This window comes from Neophocaena asiaeorientalis, unplaced genomic scaffold (assembly GCF_003031525.2).
Source record: "Neophocaena asiaeorientalis asiaeorientalis breed wild unplaced genomic scaffold, Neophocaena_asiaeorientalis_V1.1 scaffold294, whole genome shotgun sequence".
Classification (NCBI taxonomy): Eukaryota; Metazoa; Chordata; class Mammalia; order Artiodactyla; family Phocoenidae; genus Neophocaena; species Neophocaena asiaeorientalis.
Genome location: NW_020173945.1, coordinates 245,075 through 270,846, shown reverse-complemented (window position 1 = coordinate 270,846; position 25,772 = coordinate 245,075). Strand labels below are relative to the sequence as shown.

Sequence of the window (25,772 nt, the reverse complement as noted above, 5' to 3'; positions counted from 1 at the left end):
GCCTGCCGATGCAGGGGACATGGGTTCGTGCCCTGGTCCAGGAGGATCCCACATGCCGCGGAGCGGCTGGGCCCGTGAGCCATGGCCGCTGGGCCTCCGCGTCCGGAGCCTGTGCTCCGCAACGGGAGAGGCCACAACAGTGAGAGGCCCGTGTACCAAAAAAAAAAAAAAAAAAAAAAAAAGAACCGAAACAGACAACCATTGATTTGTTGTAAGGCACTTTCCCATGGAAATAGTCATGAATATGTACAAAGACTTAGCTACTAGGATATTCGGTGAAGTCTTTTTTCTCAAAGAAAATAAAAGTGAATACACCAGGAAGTAGTGGTTAAATAAATCCTGGTATATTCATGCAATAGAATATTCCTTGGTCACTTAAAACACATTAAATATTATACAAAGACCTGGAGAGAACATTCACTATAAGATGAAGTGAAGGAAGAATGTTAGAAAACACTAGATATATTTGGTATCTTTGCAATATTTTATAACTATATACATTTACCAAAATATTTACTAACTGTGGTTACTTGCAGGGAACATGGTTAATGGTGAATTTCCTTGTGTGTGTACACCTCTATATTTTTCCAATTTTCTGTCAGAATCATGCATTACTTTTGTAGTTAGAACATGTAGTTTAACAATAAATAAATGCAACACCCATGAAGAGACCACCTAATAAATATAATTTATACGAATTTATTAATATGTTTTTAGTTATTACATCAGAGAAAATAGACTTGCCAGTCTCTATAATTGAGGCTCTTGTCAAACTCAGATCCATTTGGCTCAAGCCATGATTATCTGCTCAGGCGTATCACCCATCAATTTTATACATCATTCTTTCCCCCCAAAGTCAGAAATCTATACCATTCATTCATGTCATATGAAGTACAAGGAATAAACGTTTCCTTACTTAAATGCACAAAGTGACATCTGGGAAGCAAGAGCATAATTTAGAACCGGCCATTATTGGTAAAGGAATCTATCACAACCACCTACAGACGCGAGAAGACGAGGTTACAACTCATCCGGGGGTGAGGGGGGAGCGGTGGTGGGAAGCGGTGGCTCCCGAACAGGCCCCATTTCTGAGTAGGTAAAGTACTGCAGATTGAAGGAGGGACCTATCCAACCCTCTTTGCAAGTGATTTGAAAGATGACAAGTGTAGTCCAGATTAAAGATACTGGAGGGAGCAGAAAAGATAGTTAAATATCTCTACCTGTACGTGTGACTAACGTTTAGATCATTTTTATTTTTTAAGACACACTCTGGGGTGTTATTTTCTGGCAAAGTATTTCTTGAATAAGCATAACATGAATTTAACCTGACTCTTTTTGCAAGTTTCCAACCCAGTTCTCAGTGTGCCTTGGATTTATGAGATTTCTTCACTCGCTCTTTTTTCCCGAAGCATTTCCGGAAGGCAAAGGCACAGCCCTTAAAGGTGATGAAGATGACTGTCAGTACGACCGCCAGGAGGAAGCCGATCACATCCAAAGAGTAGTACTGGTACCAGGTGAGGTCATGCGCCGCAGGGCGCAGGTGTGGCGCCCCCTTGTGCCTCATCACAAACTCCACCCAGAATACAGCCAGGTCTAGAGGCTCCACGGGGCGGTCCTTGTGAAGGCTAGAGAGGCGCATGATGTTTTCCTTATAGCTGAACACACAAAGACAGTTATGTGAATGCCTGGAACACCAACAGTAGGGAACCATCCTCTCTCTATGCTTGCTTCCAGTTAGGAACGCTACCAGATTTTCCAAACTTGGCAGTTTCTATTGTAATCAAAAAAGAAAACACACACTAAATATTCTTTATGAAAGAAAGAAAGGAGGGAGGGAGGGAGGGAGGGAGGAAAGAAAGAAAGAAAGAAAGAAAGGGAAAGAAGGAAAGAAAGGAAGGAAGGGAGAAAGGAAGAAAGAAAACTGGAAGCCAAAACTATAATTTTAAATTATTTGAAACTTGCTTCCTACTTTTCTTCTTTTCTTTTTAGTGATATCTTTGTAGGCAGTTGATCATACTTTTTTGGTAACAAGATAAAGAAATAAAGGAAAAGGTCATCTCAGAAATTATTAATGATTTCCCATTCAATGAGATTGTAAACAATCACTTCTAGCCAAAGTAAAAGCCATTTTTAAGTGCCATCTCCAAGACAGTGCTATACTTTCAATTCAACTGTCGAAACATCAAACCTCCAAGTGCTAAATTTTGCATGAGGCAGTGTCTTTGCAGCCTGTTAAAGAAAAATGGATTCCTGTTTATTTTGGACTGTGTTGATAGCTGAGTCAGAATATCCAAATCCAAAATGGGTTACGTACTTCAACCCTTAGTATGGATGCACTAAAAGAGGAAGGAGAAGGAGGACGACGAGAAGGACAAGAAGAAGGCAAAGGGAAAGAAAAGAGAGAAGAACAAGAAAAGTGAGGCGCTTATTCAGGAGCAGTTATGATCATTGCTTTTCTTGAATATGTCCATCATTTTATTTGGATATATTATTATAATGTACTATTAATATTTGGCCATAAATTGTTAAACATCTTCCTTGTATATAAATCTTCTCTTATAAAATAGATTTTCTTGGACTTTCATTCATTCATTCAATATTTAGTGAGCACCTGATATGGCCTGGTTGTATAATCTGATGTTGGAAATTTTTCCACTTTTTTTTATTTTATGTAGGTCCAGTCCCAGCTTAGAGTGTTGGAAACATGGAGATTCACAATCGGAGATGGCTCAGAAATGAATAGATGAAGTTAGTTAGTAACTTAAGCTGACCGATTAGTGTTGTTTGGTTTTTGTTAATGATAATGTACCAGAGAATTTCTGCCAAGTCATTTTTAGGTTACAAGTAGTCGTCCATACCACTGAACGAAAGGTCAAAATTACATCACTAATATGAGCCTCAAGAATGGGTTTCCAGCATCTGGAAAGAAATCGGGCTTTAATTGTGCTATGCGAGCAGCCCGATGCCGACATGCTGGGCTGCAGAAGCCAGTCGGAAAGATGGGTAAGAACCACAGCAACTGCTCTGGGAAGGTTGTCACTGACACCGTGAGCACTTTACCCTGGGGTTATGCAGACAATTCTTTTTATTCACAGGCATCACACACATGCGAGCACCATCGTTTCCAGCACGTTTTCCTTGTCCAGGCTCGGCATCCCCCTGTGTAGTGTGTCCTCCCATCTGAACACACTCCAGTCTTTTCACATCTGTCCTCCTTCAAAATGAAGCAAGTATGGGTGAAGGCTCCGGACACTGTCATAGATCCGTACACACGTGCATGTGCACACGCACATACATGATTGATCACTGGATGAAGTCCACTGCTGGCAATCACTTCTCGTAAGGTTTTGATCGGCCTATCACTTGTAGCAATACAATAAAGTTCGTGCAGAGATAATCTGATCTGCTGGCTTTTTGCCTTTTGAATTGTTTCCATAGCCACATTTGAACAAACTTGACTTTGCTTTTATTATAAGCGTTTGTCATATCACATCACACACACACACACACACACACACACACATTAATAAACCCCACGGACAAAATTTCTCACAGGTGTCAGTGCTCGGAAAAGCCTTACCCTAAGCACCTGGTTTGTTTTTATCTTACAGACACTATGTTTCTTGTAATGGAATACTCTCTTTGAAGGAACTTATAGATCAGACATCTATTATATTGACATTGTTTTTGTTTTAACTGGAGTTTTAAGTATACCAGGGGAAATAATATTTAAGATCACTTCTGTGATAAATTCCCTAGGAATTAAAGCATCTTTTTCTAAAAGGAATAATAATAACCCCAAATCATCTTACTTATAAATTAGATCTTGATGTATTTGTTTTCACATCTGAAGATTTATTGTGAAGCGATGGCCAAAATATAAGTAGTATTCCTTGGTAGCTTCTCTCTTACCTTTTGTCACTGATGACAGTTTTCAGGGCATTTTCTAAATCTTCTGAACTCATTTCCAGGATGTCCAAGGTTACTCCGGCCCCCCGGGTCTCCATGCGCTTTGCATTGTCCATCTGATCACCAAACAAGGGCATCATCACCATCGGAACACCATTACATATTCCTTCATAAACACCGTGGGAGCCGGAATGTGTGATAAAGGCCCGAGTCTTTGGGTGACCTGAGAAGCAAAACAGGGAGGGATGCCAGCAGTCAAGCCACTGAGTTTCACAACCTGACATCATCTAGGTTCTGAAAGCACCCTCAGGACCCAGTGCCATCCACATGTGGCCCTTGCAGAAATGTGCAGAAGAAAATGTGGGTTGAGATGTCCTACTTGGTAAAAAGCAACGTGAGATACATTGGCCATAATATTTTCCAGCTAAACAATTCTTTAGAATAGCCCTGCCTGAGCCACTTTCTTAATTTAGCCTTGGTTTTACCTACACATCAAATCCTCCCCACGTACCAAGCAGATCATTTTGGGGCAGCCACTTGACAAGTTTTGTATTCTTCGCAAGATTCGGTGGTGGAGTCCCAGTGTACCGCCACAGGACCTTGCAGAAGCAAAAACAAAAAAAAAAAATGAAGTTTAGGAACATAACATGATTTTTAGAACAAAGCAAGACATCTGCTATAGTAGCTAGAAAGTGGAGTCTCTCTGAATGAATATAACCTTGGCAAGGGTGGGAGGTATAGTGACTAAGAAGGCTTCTGGGGATGGGTAACATTCTGTGTCTTGTTCCAGAGGCTTGATTCCGCGGGTATGTTCACTTTGTGAACTTGTGAACATTCATCAAGCTGTACATTTACGAGTTTTGCACTTCTCTGCACTTCAAGGGAAAGTTTACCTAACAAAATGAGTGGGCATAGAACTATTAAAGCAGAAATATAAGAAACAAATCTAGGGTTCTAAGCAAGAGCTTTTTGGAGAAATATTCTTATGCAATATGAAGAAACACTATCCTGCCCATTTTATTTTTAAAAATAAATTCTAATATACTTTTGAGTCACTTAGAGAGAAAGAGACCTCCTCGTGAAGTGGATCATGTTTCAACAGAGTAGTTGAGAGTGAAATTGCAAAAAAAGAACAACTTTGGATTAATAATTGGGAAGTGGCAGGGAAACCCAAGCCTAAAGCCCAACTCATAGAATTAATTTAGGTACTGAAAGCCTGGGGTTAGAACTCTTGTGAAGACAGATAAAAAGAAATCGTGTAGAATCTTCTTACTGTCTGAGGTATTTTGCCCAAAGCATCAGCAATTTCCATAGCTTTCTGCTCCGGAATCTCTGAGACCATTGAGCCCAGAGAGAAGACCACAATTCCATGTTCTCCAGAAGCATTTACATAGGCTTCAAATTCCTAGGACCAGAAAAGAAATTTCCAGTTAAATTTTTTTCTCATATTCTTTGGCGACAGCATACATTCAGCTATGAATCAGGTATCTTCCTCTTAAGAATGTGATTAAAGGAGTGAGTGTGTGTGTGTGTGTGTGTGTGTGTGTGTGTGTGTGTGTGTGTGTGTGACAGAGACACAAAGCATTAGTGTGTGTTAGAGCATCCCTCCCTCCCTAACTGCCTTCCATCCCACAGGAGGAAGGCTTCCTGCTTACAGAGTTATCACTTGGGTTCTTCCTTGAGATACAGAATCCAGGTAATGTGCCAAGTTTCCAAAAGAAAAGTGATCGGAGGTAAGACCAGATCCACTTCCCCAGGGCTTCAGGCAGCTGGGAAAGTCTGGGACATAAGCAGGCCTTTAAGGGTGGGCAGGGCTGAAGCAGAGGGTTGAAGGCAACGGGGTGGAGGGAGGAGAGGGAAAGGGGCATCCTGGAGAGAGGAGAGAGCCTTTCAGCAGATTCTGGGGAAGGAAGCATTGGAGGAGAGGAACACCGTCCAAAGAGGACTTCGGAAAGCTTTCTATGGACATTAAAGCTCCCGTATTGCCTGTCTAAGAAAATCTACAGTAAAGACCTGTATTACTTTTCAAGGTTTCTAGAATATTCTTTTATACTGAAAGAATGAATGGAGTCAAAGCAGAAAGCTACAGACAGCATTAAGGATTAGACTCACGATTAAGGAAAAAGCCTCAAATAGCAAAAACATCCTTTCACAGCTCTCGCTTCCCTGCAGCCTATGGCAGTCTCCCATACGGCAGCCAAACACACTTGGATGATTAAAGATCATATTCATGTCAACTCAGTGGTGAAATCCAACCAGTCAACCATGCATTTTTCCACCTTTCCTGGAGAAGAGTTTCTAAAGAGTTTAAGTGAACTTGCCTGTGTTAGCAAGAAGAGTATCCGGAAGTTTATTTGAATCTTTCTTTGCTGGTTCCTTATTGTACTGTGAAAAGTAAACTAGGTGAGAAAAATACAAAATAGGGGACAGGAACTCTTGCCAAGCGTGTCCCAGAGATCTGAGCCCCTTCTGTGGAGTTCAGAGAAGGTCAAGGGCATGTGAGAAACCCTGCCTACCAAACTACCAAAGCCACTGGTGGGAAGGAGAAACAGGCAGAATCTTCACCCACCCGGCGTATGACCCTCACAGAGTGCTCACGTCCTGTCCCAGAAGCTGATTCCTTATATCACTATGTCCGTCATGGTCATCCAAGGAAGGCTGCACATGTAAGGCTGCTCCATTGTCTCAGGAGGCATCCAACAAGGACCATGTGCAGGCATTACGGCCTTGGCTATTTAAGGACAAAGCTCAAATGAGGCAATGGGACTTTCTGAGGAGACTTCTGGGCCAGACGACACAGGGAATAAGGAATGAAGAACAGAGAGGGGGCCACATGCTAAGCCTTCTGCAGATTACAGCAGCTTGTTGCCCTCTGCACGGGAGGCAGCATCGTTCACGAACGGGGGCGCTGAATTGATTCAAAGTCCTTCCCTTGGCCAACGGCGTCCTATTGCCATTAAGTCGACTTTTTTTATCAAGGAATAATTTTTTTCTCTTTGGCCGTGCTGTGCGGCTTGTGGGACCTCAGTTCCCCAACCAGGGACTGAACCCAGGCCCTGGGTAGTGAAAGTACAGAGTCCTAACCACTGGACCGCCAGGGAATTCCCAAGGAGTAATTCTGCTAATCAAGTGAGTTTTGGTGTGTTGGAACTGTACACCGTGATGGATTTTCCAGTTAACAATGAATCTTACAACCACTAGAACACGAGCGAGCTGTGGTTCCCTTGAATAAAGCAGGAAGACAGGATTTTAGAAAATGTCTGTGTGTATGGGGTGAGAATCAGAGACGGCAGGGATCCCAACTAGTAAATACAGATCCTAGTTTACAACCTGGCAAAGGCCCTTCCCTAAAGCAATAAGGAATAGACTTAGAGACGGATGTCAAACAAAAGCTCTGAAAGGATGCGACAAAACGATTCAATGAGAAGAACAGCAGCTTTAACCATTAGCATTAGAACCTGGAGATGAGCGGTGGGTGTGTTTCAGGAAGAGAGGAAGGAAGCTCCTAGATTCAGCCCTCAACAATAATCTTAGCTCAGCCTGATCTGTTCCCAAACTTCAGAGCCAATGCCAGAGTGCTCCAGGCTTCAGGAAATACATGCACACACACCTGCATGCACACACACGCAGGGGCACACACATACACAGTGGGAATCTGCTTAAAGGAAATAGAGCAAGGCATAAGTAGGGCAATTTTCCCCCAACTGTCGGTTATTAATGATCTAATTAACTCCCTGAGAGTCTCCAGATGGTTTTATGTGTCTCCAAAGAGTGCCAAAGGCATTAGTGAGACTGTGTGATGTGGTTGGCTTTGCCCAGAACTGCGGGGTTTCCTGGGACTTTCAGTGTTAAAACCAGAACAGTCCTGGACAAACCAGGATGCTGGCTCCCCTGGATGTGAGCTAGGAGACTTCAGACGGGGCTCAGCACACATGATTTTCAGAGACGGCTGCCAAGCTTGATCCCAAGCATGCCAGTAAAGCCACTGACCAGCCCTACTGCCAGCCCATCCCACTGTCTAGTCTGCCCTCACCAGCCTAGGCCCTGTTCTAGGGCCCTGGCTCCTGGCAGCTGTGTCTTGGCCTTTCCCATTGGGCTCATCTGAAAGGTCAGGGAGTGGGTATCATCCTCCCCGCCGACCACGCTGAATTTCCTAAATTTCCTAGGACCTCCTCTCCTTCATGAAACCCACTCTCAATTTAACCTTGTCTAGAAAGGGCCAATGTCCCCTCCTTCCATACCCTTCCACAGCCACTCAGCCACCGTAGGATGTGATTAACACAGAAGGAACGTGCAGGGCCATAAACACCCAAAGTTAGGTAATATCACTTGGCTGGAGTTTAAATGCCATGAAAGTCCGTTTACAGAACACAGAAGGGCAAGCTGCAGAGCTTGTGTTACCATGGCCAGTGTCGATTCTGGGCCAGTACATGATTCAGTAATGGTAAGGTCTACCCCCTACTTGGCAAAAGTTCCCCTAAACCTTGCCCCGATTTCACAGTCTCTGGAATGGCCAAAGAGCAAAGCCATGTGATGACTGAAATAAACCTCGACCCCCCGCCTCTTATCCCATTCCAAAAAAATAAGGCTCTCCAAAGCGAAAAGACTTGCCTACTCCAAGGAAGCTTTTAATATAAAAATCCTGACTTTTGCTGCAAGTTTAGTATTTTCAGTTCCAGGCTTTTATTAGATTTTTCCTTCCCAAATGCCTTTTGTTTTGCAAGAAAGCCTCGTGAAATCTTTAGTATGTTGGAAACATGTCGCTTTATCATTATACATTCAGAGCCACTTAACAAACATTGCAGGCTTCCCTGGTCGGCACTCTTTCTTTTCCTCGTCATCTTCAAGTATGTTCTCACCCATCTTCTGTTTGGCTATTTTCCTTACAATTAATGTGGATGTATGGATGTCATCTCTGTAACCCTGCATGTCTGTAAATGTGGTCTCTCACCCTCAGAGGGGACTGACATCTTGGAATTCTTGAGTTTCATGCCTTTGCTCTCGACACTGTTCTATCATCTTTTTTCTTTCAGACACCCCAAAGGTATGCCCAACACCAAGCTGTGCTTTCTCTATGGACTCCCATTACCAAATAAAGATTTTATCTTTATTCTTGATAAGTTCTGGACCTTTACCAATAGCATTGGGAGTAGGTTGGTCCCCACTAGAGGGAGGGAAGCACAGAGTAACATTCTTTAATTAATAAAAAGGAAAAAAGATAACAGCAACGTGACAAACCAGCAAAAATCAAGAAAAGGGGAGATGACAAAGCAAAATAAAAATAAACTGGAAGAATTATAATCAAATCTATCAATTGTTAAGTACAAACAGGAAAAATTCAACTATTAAAGGAATCTGCCTGACTAGGTTAAGAATATCAGCTCCATGTTGTTTAAAGAGAAAGAAGAAGGTTGACGATATGGAGTAGTAAAGAGGCACTAGAGAAGTGTAAACAAAAATAATGCAGGAATGGTGACATTAATATCCAAAAAAGGGGAATTTCAAATTAAAAGCACTTAAAATAGGACAAGGAGAGCTACTATTTGGTACAACTTACAGAGACATTCTCACACCTAAGCTTATTTGCACCAAACAAGGCAGCAACCAATACATACGCGATACAATTCACCACTTAGACAAATTTACAGGGGAAAAAATATATCAATAAATGATATAAAAATATGACAGCAAGAAAGGCAGTTGATAAAGTTCTTCAGCCTCTCCCATTAAACATCCAAAATAAAGAAGGAAATCATTTAAATAAATAAAGACTGTTTGCCAAAAATCCATGGCAAACTTAACGCAAAGCAATGAAATGAAAATCTCACTTGGATGTGCTGGCTAGCTTTCTTTCCTTTGACCTGAGATACGCCCGTTGGTTTGATGATATTTCACCCCTTCCTTTTCCTCTGTCTGAGAAAGAATCATTAATGGTTTTCTATACTCTTAGGTTTTCTCATCTTGCTTTCAGAAAATCAACACCACCTCCTTCTTTCTTCACCAGACCACCCCATCAGACACAAATGTGTCCAACGGGCCATTTCTCAGAATCTTATTGCCATAGGACCTTTGAGGGATTATCAGATCTCTCTCCACATTACAGGGGTGGAAGACAGAGTATGGAGACTCTGTCTTGCAGCAGTGAGGTGGAGGCATCCACCTGACACTTGATTTCTCCTGGTTTTCTTCCTGCTGCCCAGAGTTTCTCCTGGCTGTGACAATTACATGATCATTTAATCACGTCAGGGGCACACTGGAAATAAGATTCATCGCTCTCCAAGGGTGATGAGAGCCCCTTAGTAAGAGCCAGACTCAGCACCTGGAAAGTGCCTGGGCTACCAGCAGATTCGCAACCAATACTTGAAAAATAAATGAATGCACGCCTACTGAAATGTCATCTTCTTGAAGAATCCTTCCCAAACCCCCTTTTGAAGGAGCCTCTCCTGCTATTCTCTATCTCCTCTGTTGAGACTTGGAAGAGGATGTGAATGCTACTTTTCTGCATACTTCCAATGGTGTAGGGGAAAAAAATTAACATATAAGCATTTAAGAGAGATGCATGAACTTTCTGCCCGTTGTCAGAACCTGGCTACCTGGTGATTTGCTTAGTAGAAGAAATGGAACTGCAGGATTCAGCCTATCAGAATATCTAGAAACGAACCTTTAATCAGGAACATAAAGGCAATTTTCCCTGCTGGGATCTATAGATATCAAAAAATTATTTCAGCAATCTTGACTCCTGTGAGCCTGACCCAGTCACAGGCAAAGTGCATGAAGCACAATTTTGTTCTCTGCAAGGAACCCTGAACCCAGCATGCTGTGTTTATGGCATTTAAACAGTGTTGCATCTAATTATTATCTGCTGGAGCACACAGAATAAAGTGGCCAAAACACACTTTCCTGAAGTATCTGATAAAAGAAATAAGCCAGAAGATGATGCCAAAGACAGCTATAAATTACAACTCAGACCTAGGAGTCTGGTGAGATATCAACGAGAGAGGACATTTGAGACTATCTCAGCAACCTCATTCAGCTCATCTACCCAAAGCACTTGCTAGACGACAGGCATCTAAAGTTCCCACTCAAATACACACCTGAGATAGTGGCTTTTTGCTAGCGCAGTTGATCCCACCAATAAAAACTGTATTGGGCATGATGGGCCTTGGGTAATTATTTACAAAGTCACTTCTGAGAAGCCAGATAGATGCATAGCTCATAAGGTCCTGGAGAGTCACGTCTTTCTGAAGGACTTCCGAGGCAAGTGGTGCGTACTGGGAATAAACCACGTTGCACAGAAAGCTCTCTGACAAGGCAATGAGTATGTTCTTCACCCGCTGCAGGAAGGTCATGCGATCTGAGTTAAAGGACAGAGGCCTGGGCACATAGGACGGTGGGTTGGGGCACTGGGTACCCTGAAAGTCCAGGCTGCACGGCAGTCCATTCAAGAAGAACACAGCAGGCACAGCCAGGTACTGGGCCACGATGGGGCCGCAGGGAAGGAAAGGGTCTGTCAGTACAGCATCAAAGCTGCCTTCTGCCAGGGAGGACATCAACTCCTTGTTGTGCAGTAAATGGGAGCAGGCGGAAAAGAGTAGAGCCGAGTCATCTTTGATTTTCTTGTATATTTTGACCATGCGCTGCAGAAAAGGGTCGTTCTCAAAAACACTACGCCCAAGGTTTATAAAAGCCACTTCCAAGTCCTCCCTTCGGAATGGCACGGGATACCTCTTCAAGGTGTAAAATGCCCCTTCTTTAATGTACATGGAGGCGTCGGGTGCGAGGACCACTATGTCATGTCCCTTGTGCTGCAGCTGCTGGACGATCCTGACCAAACTCAGCCAGTGGCTGCCGTCTATGGGGACCACCAACAGCTTCCCACCCTGCGTCAGGGCAGGGCCAAGCGCACACAGCAGCAGGCCCAGGATGAGTGGACGTGGACCCTGGGACCCTGCTGTCATGGTGCCCCTGCCGTTGCTACCAAGACTGTCACCTGCCGGAGGTCTGCCCTCTCCCACTTACACAGCGCAAGAACCAAACTGTACACCAAGTTAATGTTTGATTATGTCACATGACAATCGCTGTCAGTCAGCTAGTGGTACCTGGAAGTTTACTTTTAGAGATAAAGAGGGTACAACTTGACTAGGTCTCTTCATAGGCAACAACAGTTTAACTAGCTGGAATTCCTTAACAATCACTTGAATCACATTTTTTTTTTTTATCTTTGTTGGAGTATAACTGCTTTACAACGTTGTATTAGTTTCTGCTGTACAACAAAGTGAATCAGCTATATGTATACATATATCCCCATATCCCCTCCCTCTTGAGCCTCCCTCCCACCCTCCCTATCCTACCCCTCTAGGTGGTCGCAAAGCACCGAGCTGATCTCCCTGTGTATGCGGCTGCTTCCCACTAGCTATCTCTTTTACATTTGGTAGTGTATATATGTCCATGCCACTCTCTCATTTTGTCCCAGCTTACCCTTCCCCCTCCCCGTGTCCTCAAGTCCATTCTCTACACCTGCGTCTTTATTCCTGTCCTGCCCCTAGGTTCATCAGAACCATTTTTTTTTTGATTCCATATATATGTGTTAGCATACGGTACTTATTTTTCTCTTTCTGACTTACTTCACTCTGCATGACAGACTCTAGGTCCATCCACCTCACTACAAATAACTCAATTTCGTTTCTTTTTATGGCTGAGTAATATTCCATTGTGTATACGTGCCACATCTTCTTTATCCATTCATCCGTCAATGGACACTTAGGTTGCTTCCATGTCCTGGCTATTGTAAATAGAGCTGTAATGAACATTGGGGTACATGACTCTTTTTGAATTATGGTTTTCTCAGGGTATATGCCCAGTAGTGGGATTGCTGGGTCATATGGTAGCTCTATTTTTAGTTTTTTAAGTTACCTCCATGCTGTTCTCCATAGTGGCTGTATTAATTTACACTCCCATCAGCAGTGCAGGAGAGTTCCCTTTTCTCCACACCCTCTCCAGCATTTATTTTTTTGTAGATTTTTTGATGATGGCCATTCTGACTGGTGTGAGGTGACACCTCATTGTGGTTTTGATTTGCACTTCTCTAATGATTAGTGATGTTGAGCATCCTTTCATGTGTTTGTTGGCAATCTGTATATCTTCTTTGGAGAAATGTCTATTTAGGTCTTCTGCCCATTTTGGGGTTGAGTGTTAGTTTCAGGTGTACAGCAAAGCAATTCAGTTATATATATTCTTTTTCAGCTTCTTTTCCATTATAGGTTGTTACAAAATACTGAATATAGTTCCCTGTGCTATACAGTAGGTCCTTGTTGTTTATCTATTTTATATATAGTAGTGTGTATGTGTTAATCCAGCACTCCTAATTTATCCCTCCCCCACTTTCCCCTTTGGTAACCATAAATTTGTTGTCTACGTCTGTGAGTCTGTTTCTATTTTGTAAATAAGTTTATTTGTATTATTTTGTAGACTCCACACATAAGTGATATCCTATGATATTTGTCTCTGTCTGACTTACCTCACTCAGTAAGATGATCTCTAGTTGCATCCATGTTGCTGCAAATGGCATTCTTTCATTCTTTTTTATGCCTGAGTAATAGTCCACTGAGAGATAGATAGATAGATATACCCAGCCACCTCATCATTTTTTGATTCTTTCATCCAGCCAACATCTATTGATTCTGGCACAGTACTGGGCTTGGAGTCTCCAGCAGAAACCACCACAGATGTGTCTCCCACCTCCCCAGAATTCATGCTCCATCTAGAGAGACAGACTGACAATCTAAACAGATAAACAGACACATCAGAGGTTGTGACCTAACAGGCTAAGAAGGAAATGAATGCTGCTGGAGTAGAGAATGATGGGAAAGGAAGCCCAACTCAAGTCTGTGTGCACAGAAGGCCTTTCTCAGGGCAGATCTATATCCATTCAGGGAGGCAGTGAGAGAGCACTCAGTAAATAAGAAACCAGAAGAGGGCTTCTCTGGTGGCACAGTGGTTGAGAGTCCGCCTGCCGATGCAGGGCATACGGGTTCGTGCCCCGGTCCGGGAAGATCCCACATGCCGCGGAGCGGCTGGGCCCATGAGCCGTGGCCGCTGAGCCTGCGCGTCCAGAGCCTGTGCTCCACAACGGGAGAGGCCACAGCAATGAGAGGCCCATGTACCGCAAAAAAAAAAAAAAAGAAAAAGAAACCAAAAGAGCTCAGGCAGCAAAACGTCAACTGTGCTCATCACACAGGCCCAACATCTAGGGGAAAGAAGACACTTTGGGAAATTCTGATGATCAGTTGAAGGCGAAGGGGCAAGATGAACAACTAAGAGGAATACGTATCCATTGAGCATATGCTACGTGCCAGGTATGACGCTTAGTACTTTACAACACATTTTAGGTAATCCCCAAGAACTGTGCTGTAAAAGCTGATACTCTTATTCCCATTTTACAGACAAAGACACTGAGGCTCAGAGAGATGGAGTGATTTGCCAAAGTCCTGTATTTACTAAGTGGCAGATCTGAGACCCAGGCCCTGGGTGTAGAAGCCTGCCAGCACTGCCTCTTTTTTTTTTTTTTTTTTTTACATCTTTATTGGAGTATAATTGCTTTACAATGGTGTGTTAGTTTCTGCTTTATAACAAAGTAAATCAGTTATACATATGTTCCCATATCTCTTCCCTCTTGCGTCTCCCTCCCTCCCACCCTCCCTATCCCACCCCTCCAGGCGGTCACAAAGCACCGAGCTGATCTCCCTGTGCTATGCGGCTGCTTCCCACTAGCTATCTACCTTATGTTTGGTAGAAGCACTGCCTCTTAACCACAACTCCCCACGGCCTCAAGCAGGGCCCAGACAACAGTATTAAGACTGAGATGGAAATGCACAACAAACCAGAAGACAGAAGTAGAGCTATAATCCCCACAGTCATTACCCAATCAAAATAAATGGAGAGAAGGCAGATGGCAGGACTTTGGGATTAAGTAGAATGTACTCCCACAGCAATACCCAGCACTAGCTGGTGCCCCAAAGATCGGGCGAAGGGTCAGGGAGCCAAGTATGGTAGTTGCCGAATAGAAGTGCCCCTCCCCAAGAGAGGGCAAATCGGAGTGCAGACAGAACTGGGCACCTCGCTCTTTCCTTTTGGGATCCATTGTTGTTTGACACAACCCCAGGATGAAAGCACGGAGCCCAAAGTTTTCACTATGGACATCACTGGCCCATACTTGGGGATCTGTTAGGAGGTTCGCGGAAAAACTGCTAACTTAAATTGATGTCCTGTGGGGCGTGTTCACAGGGCCCCCCTCATTCTGGTACTTAGAGTAGTTCCTTGGAGTCCCTTTTTCCTGTACCACCATCTTTCCTCCACAGACCTCCAGTCTTGTGTGTGCTTACGTATGGGTGCACATGTGTGCATGTCCTCACCCTCATGTACTCTGAAGCTCCCTGCCCTCCCTGCCCTGCCCAGACACAGTAATTCTCCAGGACCAAGATTCTGGGTGAAGAGAAAAGAGGTAGCAATGCTTTTGCTCACTGGTGTGCGCTTATCTGCCATTCTGAAATTCACAGTCCAGTTTAAACAGTAAGGGCAGTAATGCTTCCGAAGTCTCAACGTTGTGAGGGTTCATCTGTAGATCACACAGAGCAAAGGGGCTGTAAGTACACACAGTCAGGCTGGTAATGATTTTGTGGCTTTCCTGCACAATGCAGAAACTCAGAAATTTTTTTATTTTTTTTGCGGTACGCGGGGCTCTCACTGTTGTGGCCTCTCCCGTTGCGGAGAACAGGCTCTGGACGCGCAGGCTCAGAGGCCATGGCTCATGGGCCCAGCCGCTCCGCGGCATGTGAGATCCTCCCGGACCGGGGCACGAACCCGTGTCCCCTGCATCGGCAGGCGGACTCCCAACCTCTGCGCCACCAGGGAAGCCCAGAAACTCAGAAATTTTTGAGGCCTCTGTGCACTTGGATGGTTTGGGATCGTGACTCTGCCCATGACCAGGAAACGTTCTTTACCAATAGGAATAGCAGACAATCCACACACTGTCAAGAATTACGACCAAGAACCACAACTAAGCAATTCGATAAAGCTCCTGCCCTGAAACCTGCGAAGATCTGACACTCAAAATCCATTGTTAATTCCCCCACTCATCAAATATTTACGGAAAGTCTTGGCCCTCCCAGCACCGTGCTAGGAGCTGGGGCCAGAAACCCAAGTTAGAAATGGTCTGTGTCAAGAGGGCTCTGGTGGACAAACAACCAGAGGCAATTACAGGGCAGAGTTAGATGTGCCCTGGTTGGGGAGCATACGGGTGGCCAAGGAAACTGAGCAGGCCAGTGATGTGGTCTTGCTATAGGGGCTACTGAAGAGTGGGGCGTCTGCAAGAGCATTCCTGGAACCCATTGGAAGGTGATTTATTTTAAAGCTGAAGCCAATAATTAAGAAAGCCACCACTCCACAGACTCCTAGTTCTTCTGATGGAATCAGATTGGAGCTGCTTGTTACTAAACTAAAAGGGTTACATAAACAAGTCTTTTGTCCTCTGGACAATCTGTGGGACCCTGCAGGGGGAAACAAAGCCATCTTCCTTAAATCTCTGTAGCATTTTGCTTTATTCTGCCTTGCATCCCTTAACAGTCTGCCTATCTGTCTCTGCTACTAGACTCTGTGTCTCTGCCTCTATCTATGTATCTACCTATTCACATATATATACATATATATGTCCACAGGTTCAGCTTTGGAACCATCTCTCACGCAGGTGGCCGTCCATGGTTTTGCAGACAGTAAGACTCAGTAAATGTCTCTGTATGGAAGTGACACCCCTTCTCCCTTTGCTCTAGGCCCCATGTCGAAGCAAGAAAGTGCTGAATCCAAATCATTCTGCCACTGTTTCTCAGACCCACCTGCGGTCCTGCTTCAGGGCCTCAACCCCCAAGCCCCCTAATCCCTACCTGTCCCTTTTGGTTCCCTGCATCAGCTGTCCGCACGCCACCACCACCCCTGAAACCTTGCTCAACAGATCCCTAGGGCCCAGAATAGAATTCAGACTCCTCAGCCTTGCCCTCAGAACTCCCTGGGATGGACTCCAGCTCACTCCTCCTCTCTAGCCTTTCTGCTTGACCGCTCCCTCTGCCCCTTTCCCTCCTGCCCTTCTGGATCACTTAACCCTCCCAAAACACACCTTGTATTTTTCCATATTGCTTTGTTTACACCGGACTCTACTCCCAATCTGCTTCCTACTACTGTTTATTGTGTGCTTAGCAAATGCCAAGTTCAGGGCTTCAGTCTCTCCAGGTGATATGGAGTCAGCAGTTTGTCATGGTGAAATGGTGCACCCTTTTGGATCTACTACCCTTCATGATGAAATGTTGAGAGTTCATTGGTTAATTATTTCCTCTTAGAACGAAGTGACCTTTATTGGTGTTGCCTCACCATTTATGAAAGCAAAGAATATAGAGTCAGGGAGAGAATAAGGAGGAGGTGGAAAGAAGTCAGATGTCAAAAAGAAAATCATGGTTATGATACAGCAGTTTTAGCAGAAGTAATCATTGAACCCCAAGTTTACCCACAGCACTATAAACATGGCCAAACAAGCTTTAATCATTTTGATATACTAGACGAGGTGTTCACAAACTATGTACAAACTATGGGCCTGAGCCCCCTTGGGATCCCCAAGACTTCATAAGAGAATTTCGCAAAGTTAAAACTATTTCCATGATTAAGATATTTGACTTTCGTGTACAGGAGAATTTCCCAGTGGCTACATGACACGTGATATAGCAATACACTGAATGTAGAAGCAGATATAAAAATCTAGCTCTCTGTTAAGACAGAGAGATGAAAAAAATGTAAAATGAAACCACTCTCCATTAAATTTCTTTGGCTTGAAAAATAGTTATTTTTCCATAAAAATATGATTTATGTTAGCATGTAATGGGTTTGTCGTTATTAAATTGACTAACTTTGACTGTTTTAATTTTTAATGGAGTTAAGTACTGATAGATATAACCCACATAAACTCAAAAGGGTCTTGAAGCCAAAAAGTTGGAGAAATGCTGACCTAGACAAATGAAAACGGCTGTCCTTCAGCCCAGGGTTGGACTAAACTCACTCCTGTTGCTCTACCCCTACCTCAGGCCGAGGGGAACCCTGACGTAAACGCTATTCTAAGTAAAGCATTTCCTAAGGCATTCAGAGCCACTGCCCCCATTTGGAGACCACAGGTCAGCTGAGGGCCGGGTGGGCGGAGCGAATGAGTGGGCGGGGTCTCCGCGCCTGCGTGAAACACGTCACAGAGCGCCTCGTGGGGAGAGCATTCTGGGGTGCGGCCTCGGCCAGTGAGACGCGGGCCTCGTCACAAGGGGCGCCCCCTCCGCGCAGCCCGGCCTGGTGGGCACCCTGGCCTGTGCCCCGGGGCTGACGGCCGCGCCGCTCGCCCTGTCCCTGGCCTGCAGGCCGTGCCCGGCCGTCCAGCATGGTGGACTACTACGAGGTGCTGGGCGTGCCCCGCCAGGCCTCGATCGAGGCCATCAGGAAGGCGTACCGCAAGCTGGCGCTCAAGTGGCACCCGGACAAAAACCCTGAGAACAAGGAGGAGGCGGAGAGGCGATTCAAACAAGTGGCCCAGGCCTACGAGATGTTGTCAGACGCCAAGAAGAGGGACGTCTACGACCGATACGGCGAGGCGGGAGTGGAGGGCGGCAGGCCCTTCGGGGACCCCTTCGAGGACCCCTTCGAGGGCGTCTTCACCTTCCGCGACCCGGCCGACGTCTTCAGGGAGTTCTTCGGCGGCCCGGACCCGTTTTCGTCTCACCTCTTCGGAGACCTGCTTGAGAACATTTTGGGCGGTCGGAGGAGCTCCCGGGGAAGCAGAAGCAGAAGCAGAGGGTCCGCACCGATTTTCTCCACCTTCAGTGAATGTCCAGCATCTGGAGGCGGTTTTTCTTCCTTTGATACAGGATTTACCTCCTTTGATTCCCTGGGGAATGGGGGCCTTTCTTCCTTCTCCATGTCTTGTAGTGGTGGGACAGGCAACTTCAAATCCATGTCGACTTCCACCGAAATCATTAATGGCAAGAAGGTCACCACCAAGAGAATCATTGAGAATGGCCAAGAAAGGATAGAGGTGGAAGAAGACGGAGAGTTAAAGTCCATGATAATAAATGGCAGAGAGCAGTTGCCACACCTTGACACCAAGTGATTCCGGCCCACATTTAATTCAGAGCACATTCTGAGGAAGAGCAGGACGTTCTTTTTTCTTTTGAAGATTGCAAGCGAGCTCTACTTTCAAAACAACTGTAGTCAAGAATTTGGAAACAGTTCAAGGCGATGCCTGTTTGTTGTTGGGACCACAGAATGGGACCTCTGTTTTTCTTTAGAACTGTGGTACATATCTGTACGCACTTTGCTATTTATTAAACATCCCAAGGCTGACACTGATTATTTCATGGTACTAAGACAAAATGTTCACCACCGCACTTTGAACCTTGCCTTTCCATTTTGTTTGAAGTGTGAGCCAAGTAGCTCGCTCTGAAGTTAACATTGTGAAGATAAATACATTTACTTCATTTTTTTAGCACAAAGTAGTAAGAGATATGAATATATAATACTCCTAGCTTACAGAAGGTTTTAGGTTCTACCTAATGCTGGTGACATAGTAAGAGTTGACTATTTAAAAATAGCGGTAAACCTAGGCTTTTTAAAAACAGGTAAACCTGGCATAGGCGATGTATTAGTTTCCTATGGCTGCTGTAACAAATTACCACAAACTTGGTGGCTTGAAACAGTGTCTGTTTATTCTCTTAGAGATCTGGAGGTCGGAAGTCTGAAACTGGTTTCATTGGATTGAAGTCAGTGTTAGCGGGGACCGTGTTTCCTCCACAGGCTTGGGCAAAATGCGTAAATTCCTCATGGTAACCATTAGTTAATAGGATCCTTAGGACACTATTAAGATAACCTGACTTAAATTTAAAAAAAAAAAAAACGGTGGTGATGACTCAAAAACTTTATTCAATTGCTAGCTGTACCCAAACTGGTTCTACAACTATGAGTGCTGGAAATGTAAAAAAGCATTTCCATAAGGCTACAGAAAACTATCCCATTGCCATGTGTATGATGTATCTCATTTCAAGTTAGATTGACAAAAGCCAGAAAGATTGGAAAGACTGGAATAGTGGAAAGTTTGGAATATTGATTGAGTGATGAAACACACACACATCTGAGAGGATAGCTTTCTGTTGGCACAATTTATGCCCCCAAAGGGGGCACGGTTGCCTTAGGACAGTCCACTGCAAAATGTTCCATCCTCCTTGGTCATCTCCCAAGGAAAGGTTTGCGTAAGACATGAAAGCAAAAAGACAACTGAACTGGACAGACTAAAAGTGCAGCATGTTCTTAGTTCTTTACCAAAAAGTCATGTGACCTGAGCACATTGTTAACAAACTTAGAATATATGAGATTGAGTCTGGATACCCTTTGGTCCTTTAAAGTCCAATCCCCATGGAATGACATGCAAAAAATACACAGCAGGGACACAGGATTCAGCCACCACTCTCCTACAGGGATATGCGGAGTCTGTTAAAACCATATCAAATAAACAAGTCACTGAAGTACCTCAGCAGTGCTGCTTATATACTCTCTACAAGCAGGATCAGAATAAAACAGACTACTTGGGCTTTTCAAAAATGAGTTCATTTGCTTGCCAGGCAAGGGAACACACTGTTGAAGACATTCATGGTTGTTGAGGGAGCTGGAAGGGATGGGGAGCAGGGAGAGAAGGGGGATGTTAGGAGTTTTGAAGTGATAGGAAGGGAGGTGCACAGTTTCATGGTGCTTATGCTAATTAAGGGTAGAAAATTACCTTTCTGGATAGAGCAAAATAAGTGCATTTGTATACAAATGGTTAAAATTAAGTCCCCATTGTTCAGTGGTCAGGTAAGTCTTCAGTTGAATCCAGTAAGAGTCTGGCACACCAAGATGACACAGAGGTCTTAGATCTTCAACCGCTCTGGGTAGTTAGAATAGTTGAGGGCAAAGACAGCATTCAGTTTTGATATATCCTGGATTAGTACTGCTAAGTGGAAAGTTTCCCTTTTACAGAAATAGAAAACATTTAAGGAACTTTCAGGGAATTCCCTGGTGGTCTAGTGGTTAGGCACTTTAACTGCCATGACCCTGGTTCAATCCCTGCTCAGGGAATTAAGATCCCTGCAAGCTGTGAGGCATGGCCAAAAAAAATTTTCAAAACTGAAAATCCTTTTTAAATGTCTTGACTCAAAAAGTCACACTGCTGTAGGCCTGTATATAAGTATTCGTCTTTTATGGAAAGGTTTGAATGGGTTTCAGAGTGGAAGAAAAGCATTTCCTCTGGTGCAAAAGTGACCATCTCAAGTCCCCTGCGTTGGATTCCCTCCATGGAATCACTTGTACCACCCCACGGAACACACCAGGAGGGAAAATTGTGTTCCTGTGAGCTCCAAGAGACCTGGGGACCTGTAGTCACCTTAGCAGAATCCAGATAGACACTTTCCCGCTGGAGCGCCACACTTAACTAGTTCTAGTTTAGCTTATCTCACACAACAGAAAGCATCTGAAAGAAAGAATACTCTCTTCAAATAACCATTAAGGATCAGTCTTCTTTCCCCTGTGATTCCATTCTTCTGTCTCCAAACAGGGAGGGAGTTCCTCTTCATCTTGGGCAATCATTCACCCAAATGCTTACTTGTCCAGGAATTTCTAATTCCACTTTCTCAGTAAACACAGATTCACTTCCTCTTGTCCTACTCTCCTTTGAACCCTTTCTGTATAATTTCAACGACCACCAATGAGCATACACAGCAATCTAATGTGACTACACTCTGGGAAAGAGTCAACAACCTCATTAATGTAATAGTCTATTCTCCATCTTTAACCCATGCAGCTGAATTTTGGACTTATTAGTAACTTACAGAACTCTTTCCTCCTATTAATATGCAACTTGTAGAATACCCAATCAGAAATAAGCTTTGTTAAGGTGGAGCTCTCTAAGGAAAGCTCCTTATTTGAATTTTCGTTTTTGTTTTTGTTTTCCACTTAGTGAATGAGAATACTTAATGTAAAATCAGGGAGAATGCTTCATTTGAGGTATCTATATTTGGCAAAATAAAGAGGAACTCTTTACCTTGGAACTTTATGAAAACAAAACCATTTGTTGAAAATGAATATATTCATATTATGGGAGGGGCAGTAACTAACTTGAAGGAAGCAAAAGAGTGAATTTTTAAATGCATATTGAAAGCAGTAAAGATCATAACTGATAATGCAAAAAGTAAAATCAGTGTAGAAGTATGCTCTTCCAGAGATCATCTCCCAGAATGCGTCAGAAAAATAGAGTAGATAGGATTGAGGAGCAACATGAGAGCAACAGAGCCTGGAAAGTAGAAATCTGTGGGTGACAGATATTCCCCAAGAAGAGACCAGAACAAAATTTCAACAACTTAGAGGAAAACTTTCAAGTTTTCAATAAGATCTGGGTTTAACTTTAGGCTGATGTTGTGTGGTAGGCAGAAAAATGGCCCTGCAGAGAAGTTCACATTCTAATCTCTGGAAGCTGTGAGATTACATGGCAAAGAGACTTTGTAGATATGATTATGTTAAGGGTCTTGCCATAAGGAGATTACCATGGATTATCTGGGTACTTTCAACCTAACCCCACGGGCCCTTTTAAGTGAGATGGAGGCAAGAATGTCAGAGATTTGGAGATGCTGTACTGCATTTACATGGAAATGGAAAAGTACCAGAGAATTCCCAAATTAACAACAAATAAAATTGTTTATAAAAAAAGGAAACACAAAAAGAATGAGCTTATACTAAATGGAAGGAATAAAGTAATTATATTGTGTGAATGAACAGAATTCTTACATCAAAAGAAATAGATTGGATGGAGATTTTTTAATATTTTTAAAATTTTTAAGTAAACTTTTAAATAAAGGTTTCAAGTTAAAAGAGATAGACTTCACATATACATGGTCAAGTTACTTTTTTCAAGGGTTCAAAGAATATTCAATAGGGACAGTCGTTTCAAGAAATGGTGCTGGGAAAACTAAATCTCCAAATGTAAAAAATGAATTTGGTCTCTTACTGATGTCATATAAAAAATTAACTCAAAATGGATCAAGGATCTAAAACTATAAAACTCTTTGAAGAAGACATAGGACAAAACTTCACAACATTGAATTTGGAGAAGATTTCTTGAAAATTACACCAAAGGCATAGTTAATGAAAAATAACAAACTGCTGATAGTTTTGGTTTTCTTTTTGCGGGGGGGCATGCCACACAGCATGAGGGAACTTTGTTCCCCGACCAGGGATCAACCCCGTGCACCCTGCAGTGGAAACGCAGTCTTAACCACTGGACCGCCAAGGAAGTCCCTAAAAAATTAACAAATTGGACTTCATGAAACAATTTTAAATGTGTACATCAAAAGATATTACCACAGAGTAAAAAGGCAGACCATAGAATGGGAGAAAATATGTGCAAATCATATATTTGATAAGGGATGGATATCCAGAATATATAGAGAACTCCTAAAACTCAAAAACAACAAAAAGACCTGATTCAAAAATGGGCAAAGGACTTAGACGTTTCCCGAAAGATGTGCAAGTGACCAATAAGCACATGAAAAGACGCCCAACATCATTAATCATTAGGGAAATGCAAATCAAAACTACAATGAGATGTCACCTCACACCCATTAGGATGGCTATCATTTAAAAAAATACAAAAAACACACAAAACAAAGCAAAAAATACAGAAAACATGCCTGGCAGAGGATGTGGAGAAATTGAAACCCTCGTGTACTGTTGGTGGGAGTGCAAAATGGTGCAGCCACTGTGGAAAACAGTATGGCAGCTCCTCAAAAACTTAAAAGTAGAAATACCAGATGATCCAGCAATTCCACTTCTGGGTATATACCCAAAAGAATTGAAAGCAGCATCTCAAAGAGATAATTGTACGCCCATGTTCACAGCAGCATTATTCACAATAGCCAGAAGGCGAAAGCAAATTGTGTCCATTGGCAGTTGAAACGCAAAATGTCGTCTGTCTACACAACGGAATATTATTCAGACATAAAAAGGAAGGAGATTCTGACATATACGACAACATGAATGAACCTGGAGGACATGATGCTAAGTGAAATAAGTCAGTATCAAAAAGACACGTACTGTAGGATTCCACTTATATGAGGTACCTAGAGTAGTCAGATTCATAGAGACAGAGAGTAAAATCGTGATTGCCAGGGACTAGGGAGTTGGGCAAATGGGGAGATGTCGTTTAAGGGACATAGAGTTTCAGTTTTTCAAGATGAAGAGCTCTGGAGTTTTGTTGCACAACAATGTGAGTATAATTAACACTACTAAACCATACCCTAAAAAATGGTCAAGATGGTAAATCTTATATTACGGGTGTTTGACCACAATTAAACATTTTTAAGAAGCAAACTTTATGAAGAAAACACAGCAGTCATAAACCTATGTGCACCAATCTAGCAGCTATATGTTTAAAGTAAAAACTATTAAAATTCCATGTGTAAATTGACCAAAATTCAGTTAAATGGGAAAATAATTTCAGACACCATTTTCAGATTTGGGCACAGCGAGGTTTTTTTAATAAAAAATTGAAAATATACATTTTTAGTTTTATCTATGGAACATTTACAAGCGTTGATCATATGCTGTCAGATATAGTAGCCACTAGCTACACAGGACTATTGAGCACTTGAAACGCGCAAAGCCCAAACTGATACGTTCTGTACGTGTGAAATACATACCAGATTTTGAAGACTTAGTATGAAGTTTAAACTTGTGAACTATCTCATTAATAACTTTATATTGAGGCAAGTGGGCAAGATGTCAGACTGGAAAGAACTTGAGCTCACTTCCTGCTGCGGGTACAGCAGTATTACAATTTACAGAGCAAATATTGAAGAGAAAGACCTGAAGACTAGCAGAAAAGATCTTCTACAACTACATATATAAAGAAGGAACCACAAGAAGATGTGTAGGAGAGGTGGAGACAAGGTAGAGTGAAGACCCATACGCTTGGGTGGACGACCCACAAATGGGGGATAATTACAATTGCAGAGGTTCTCCCTAAGGACTGAAGGATATGAGCCTACATTGGGCTTCCCAGCCTGGGGGTCTAGAACCAGGAAGGAGAGCTTCCAGAACATTGGGCTTTGAAGGCCAGTAGGGCTTACTTTCCAGAGAGCCAGGGGGCTGTAGGATATAGAGACTCCACTCTCAAAGGGTGCACACAAAATCTCACACACACTAGGACCCAGGCAAGAAGCAGTAATCTGAAAGGAGCCTGGTTCAGACCTGCCTGCTGATCTTGGAGAGCCTCCCAGAGAGGCAGGAGGCAACAGGAGATCATCCTGGGGATATACACACTGGCAGCAGCTCTACTGGGGAGCTCCGTTCTACCACAGTAACACTGTGCTGGCAAGTGACATTCTGGAATCTTCCCTCTAGCTTATTAGCACTGGGATCCAGCCCCACCCACCAGCCTGTCAATACCAGTGCTAGGATGCCTCAGGCCACGTAGCTAGTTGAGTGGAGACACAGGCCCATCCACTAGTAGGCCAGCTTCCTTCGGACCCCCTGAGCTCGCAGCCACCTGGGACATGGCCCCACCTGCCAGAAGGCCCAGGATCTGGCCTGGTCCACCAGAGGGCCCAGGACATGGACTCGCCTACCAGTGCATCAGCACTAGCCCAGGGACCCCCTGGACCTCACCCCACCCTCCAGCAGGCTGATACCAGCTCCAGGACCCTCAGGCCCTGCAGCCAGAGACTCCAGGATCTGGCTCCACCTACCAGTGGGCCAGCATTAGGTATATA

General features: G+C 43.6%; 2 protein-coding genes across 3 annotated transcripts in view; one reads left to right on the top strand and one right to left on the bottom strand.

Moving 5' to 3' along the window:
• Positions 1-683: 683 nt before the first annotated feature.
• Positions 684-25,772, bottom strand: part of LOC112404710 (UDP-glucuronosyltransferase 1-1-like) — a 38,995-nt gene continuing 13,906 nt past the window's right edge. Inside the window, exons 1-5 of one of the 2 annotated variants that reach the window (XM_024752803.1) lie at positions 11,004-11,867; positions 5,183-5,314; positions 4,421-4,508; positions 3,913-4,132; positions 1,358-1,655 (exon numbers count right to left, since the gene is read on the bottom strand). In XM_024752803.1, coding sequence (XP_024608571.1) covers positions 1,358-1,655; positions 3,913-4,132; positions 4,421-4,508; positions 5,183-5,314; positions 11,004-11,867 — 1,602 coding nt within the window. Of the gene's footprint in view, positions 1,656-3,912; positions 4,133-4,420; positions 4,509-5,182; positions 5,315-11,003; positions 11,868-25,772 lie in introns of those variants that run through there. The other variant, XM_024752802.1, reaches the window with a different exon arrangement.
• LOC112404711 (dnaJ homolog subfamily B member 3) lies at positions 18,368-18,810 on the top strand. Its single transcript, XM_024752804.1, is given in 2 exon segments — positions 18,368-18,740; positions 18,743-18,810. Coding segments are annotated over 2 exon segments (441 nt in total).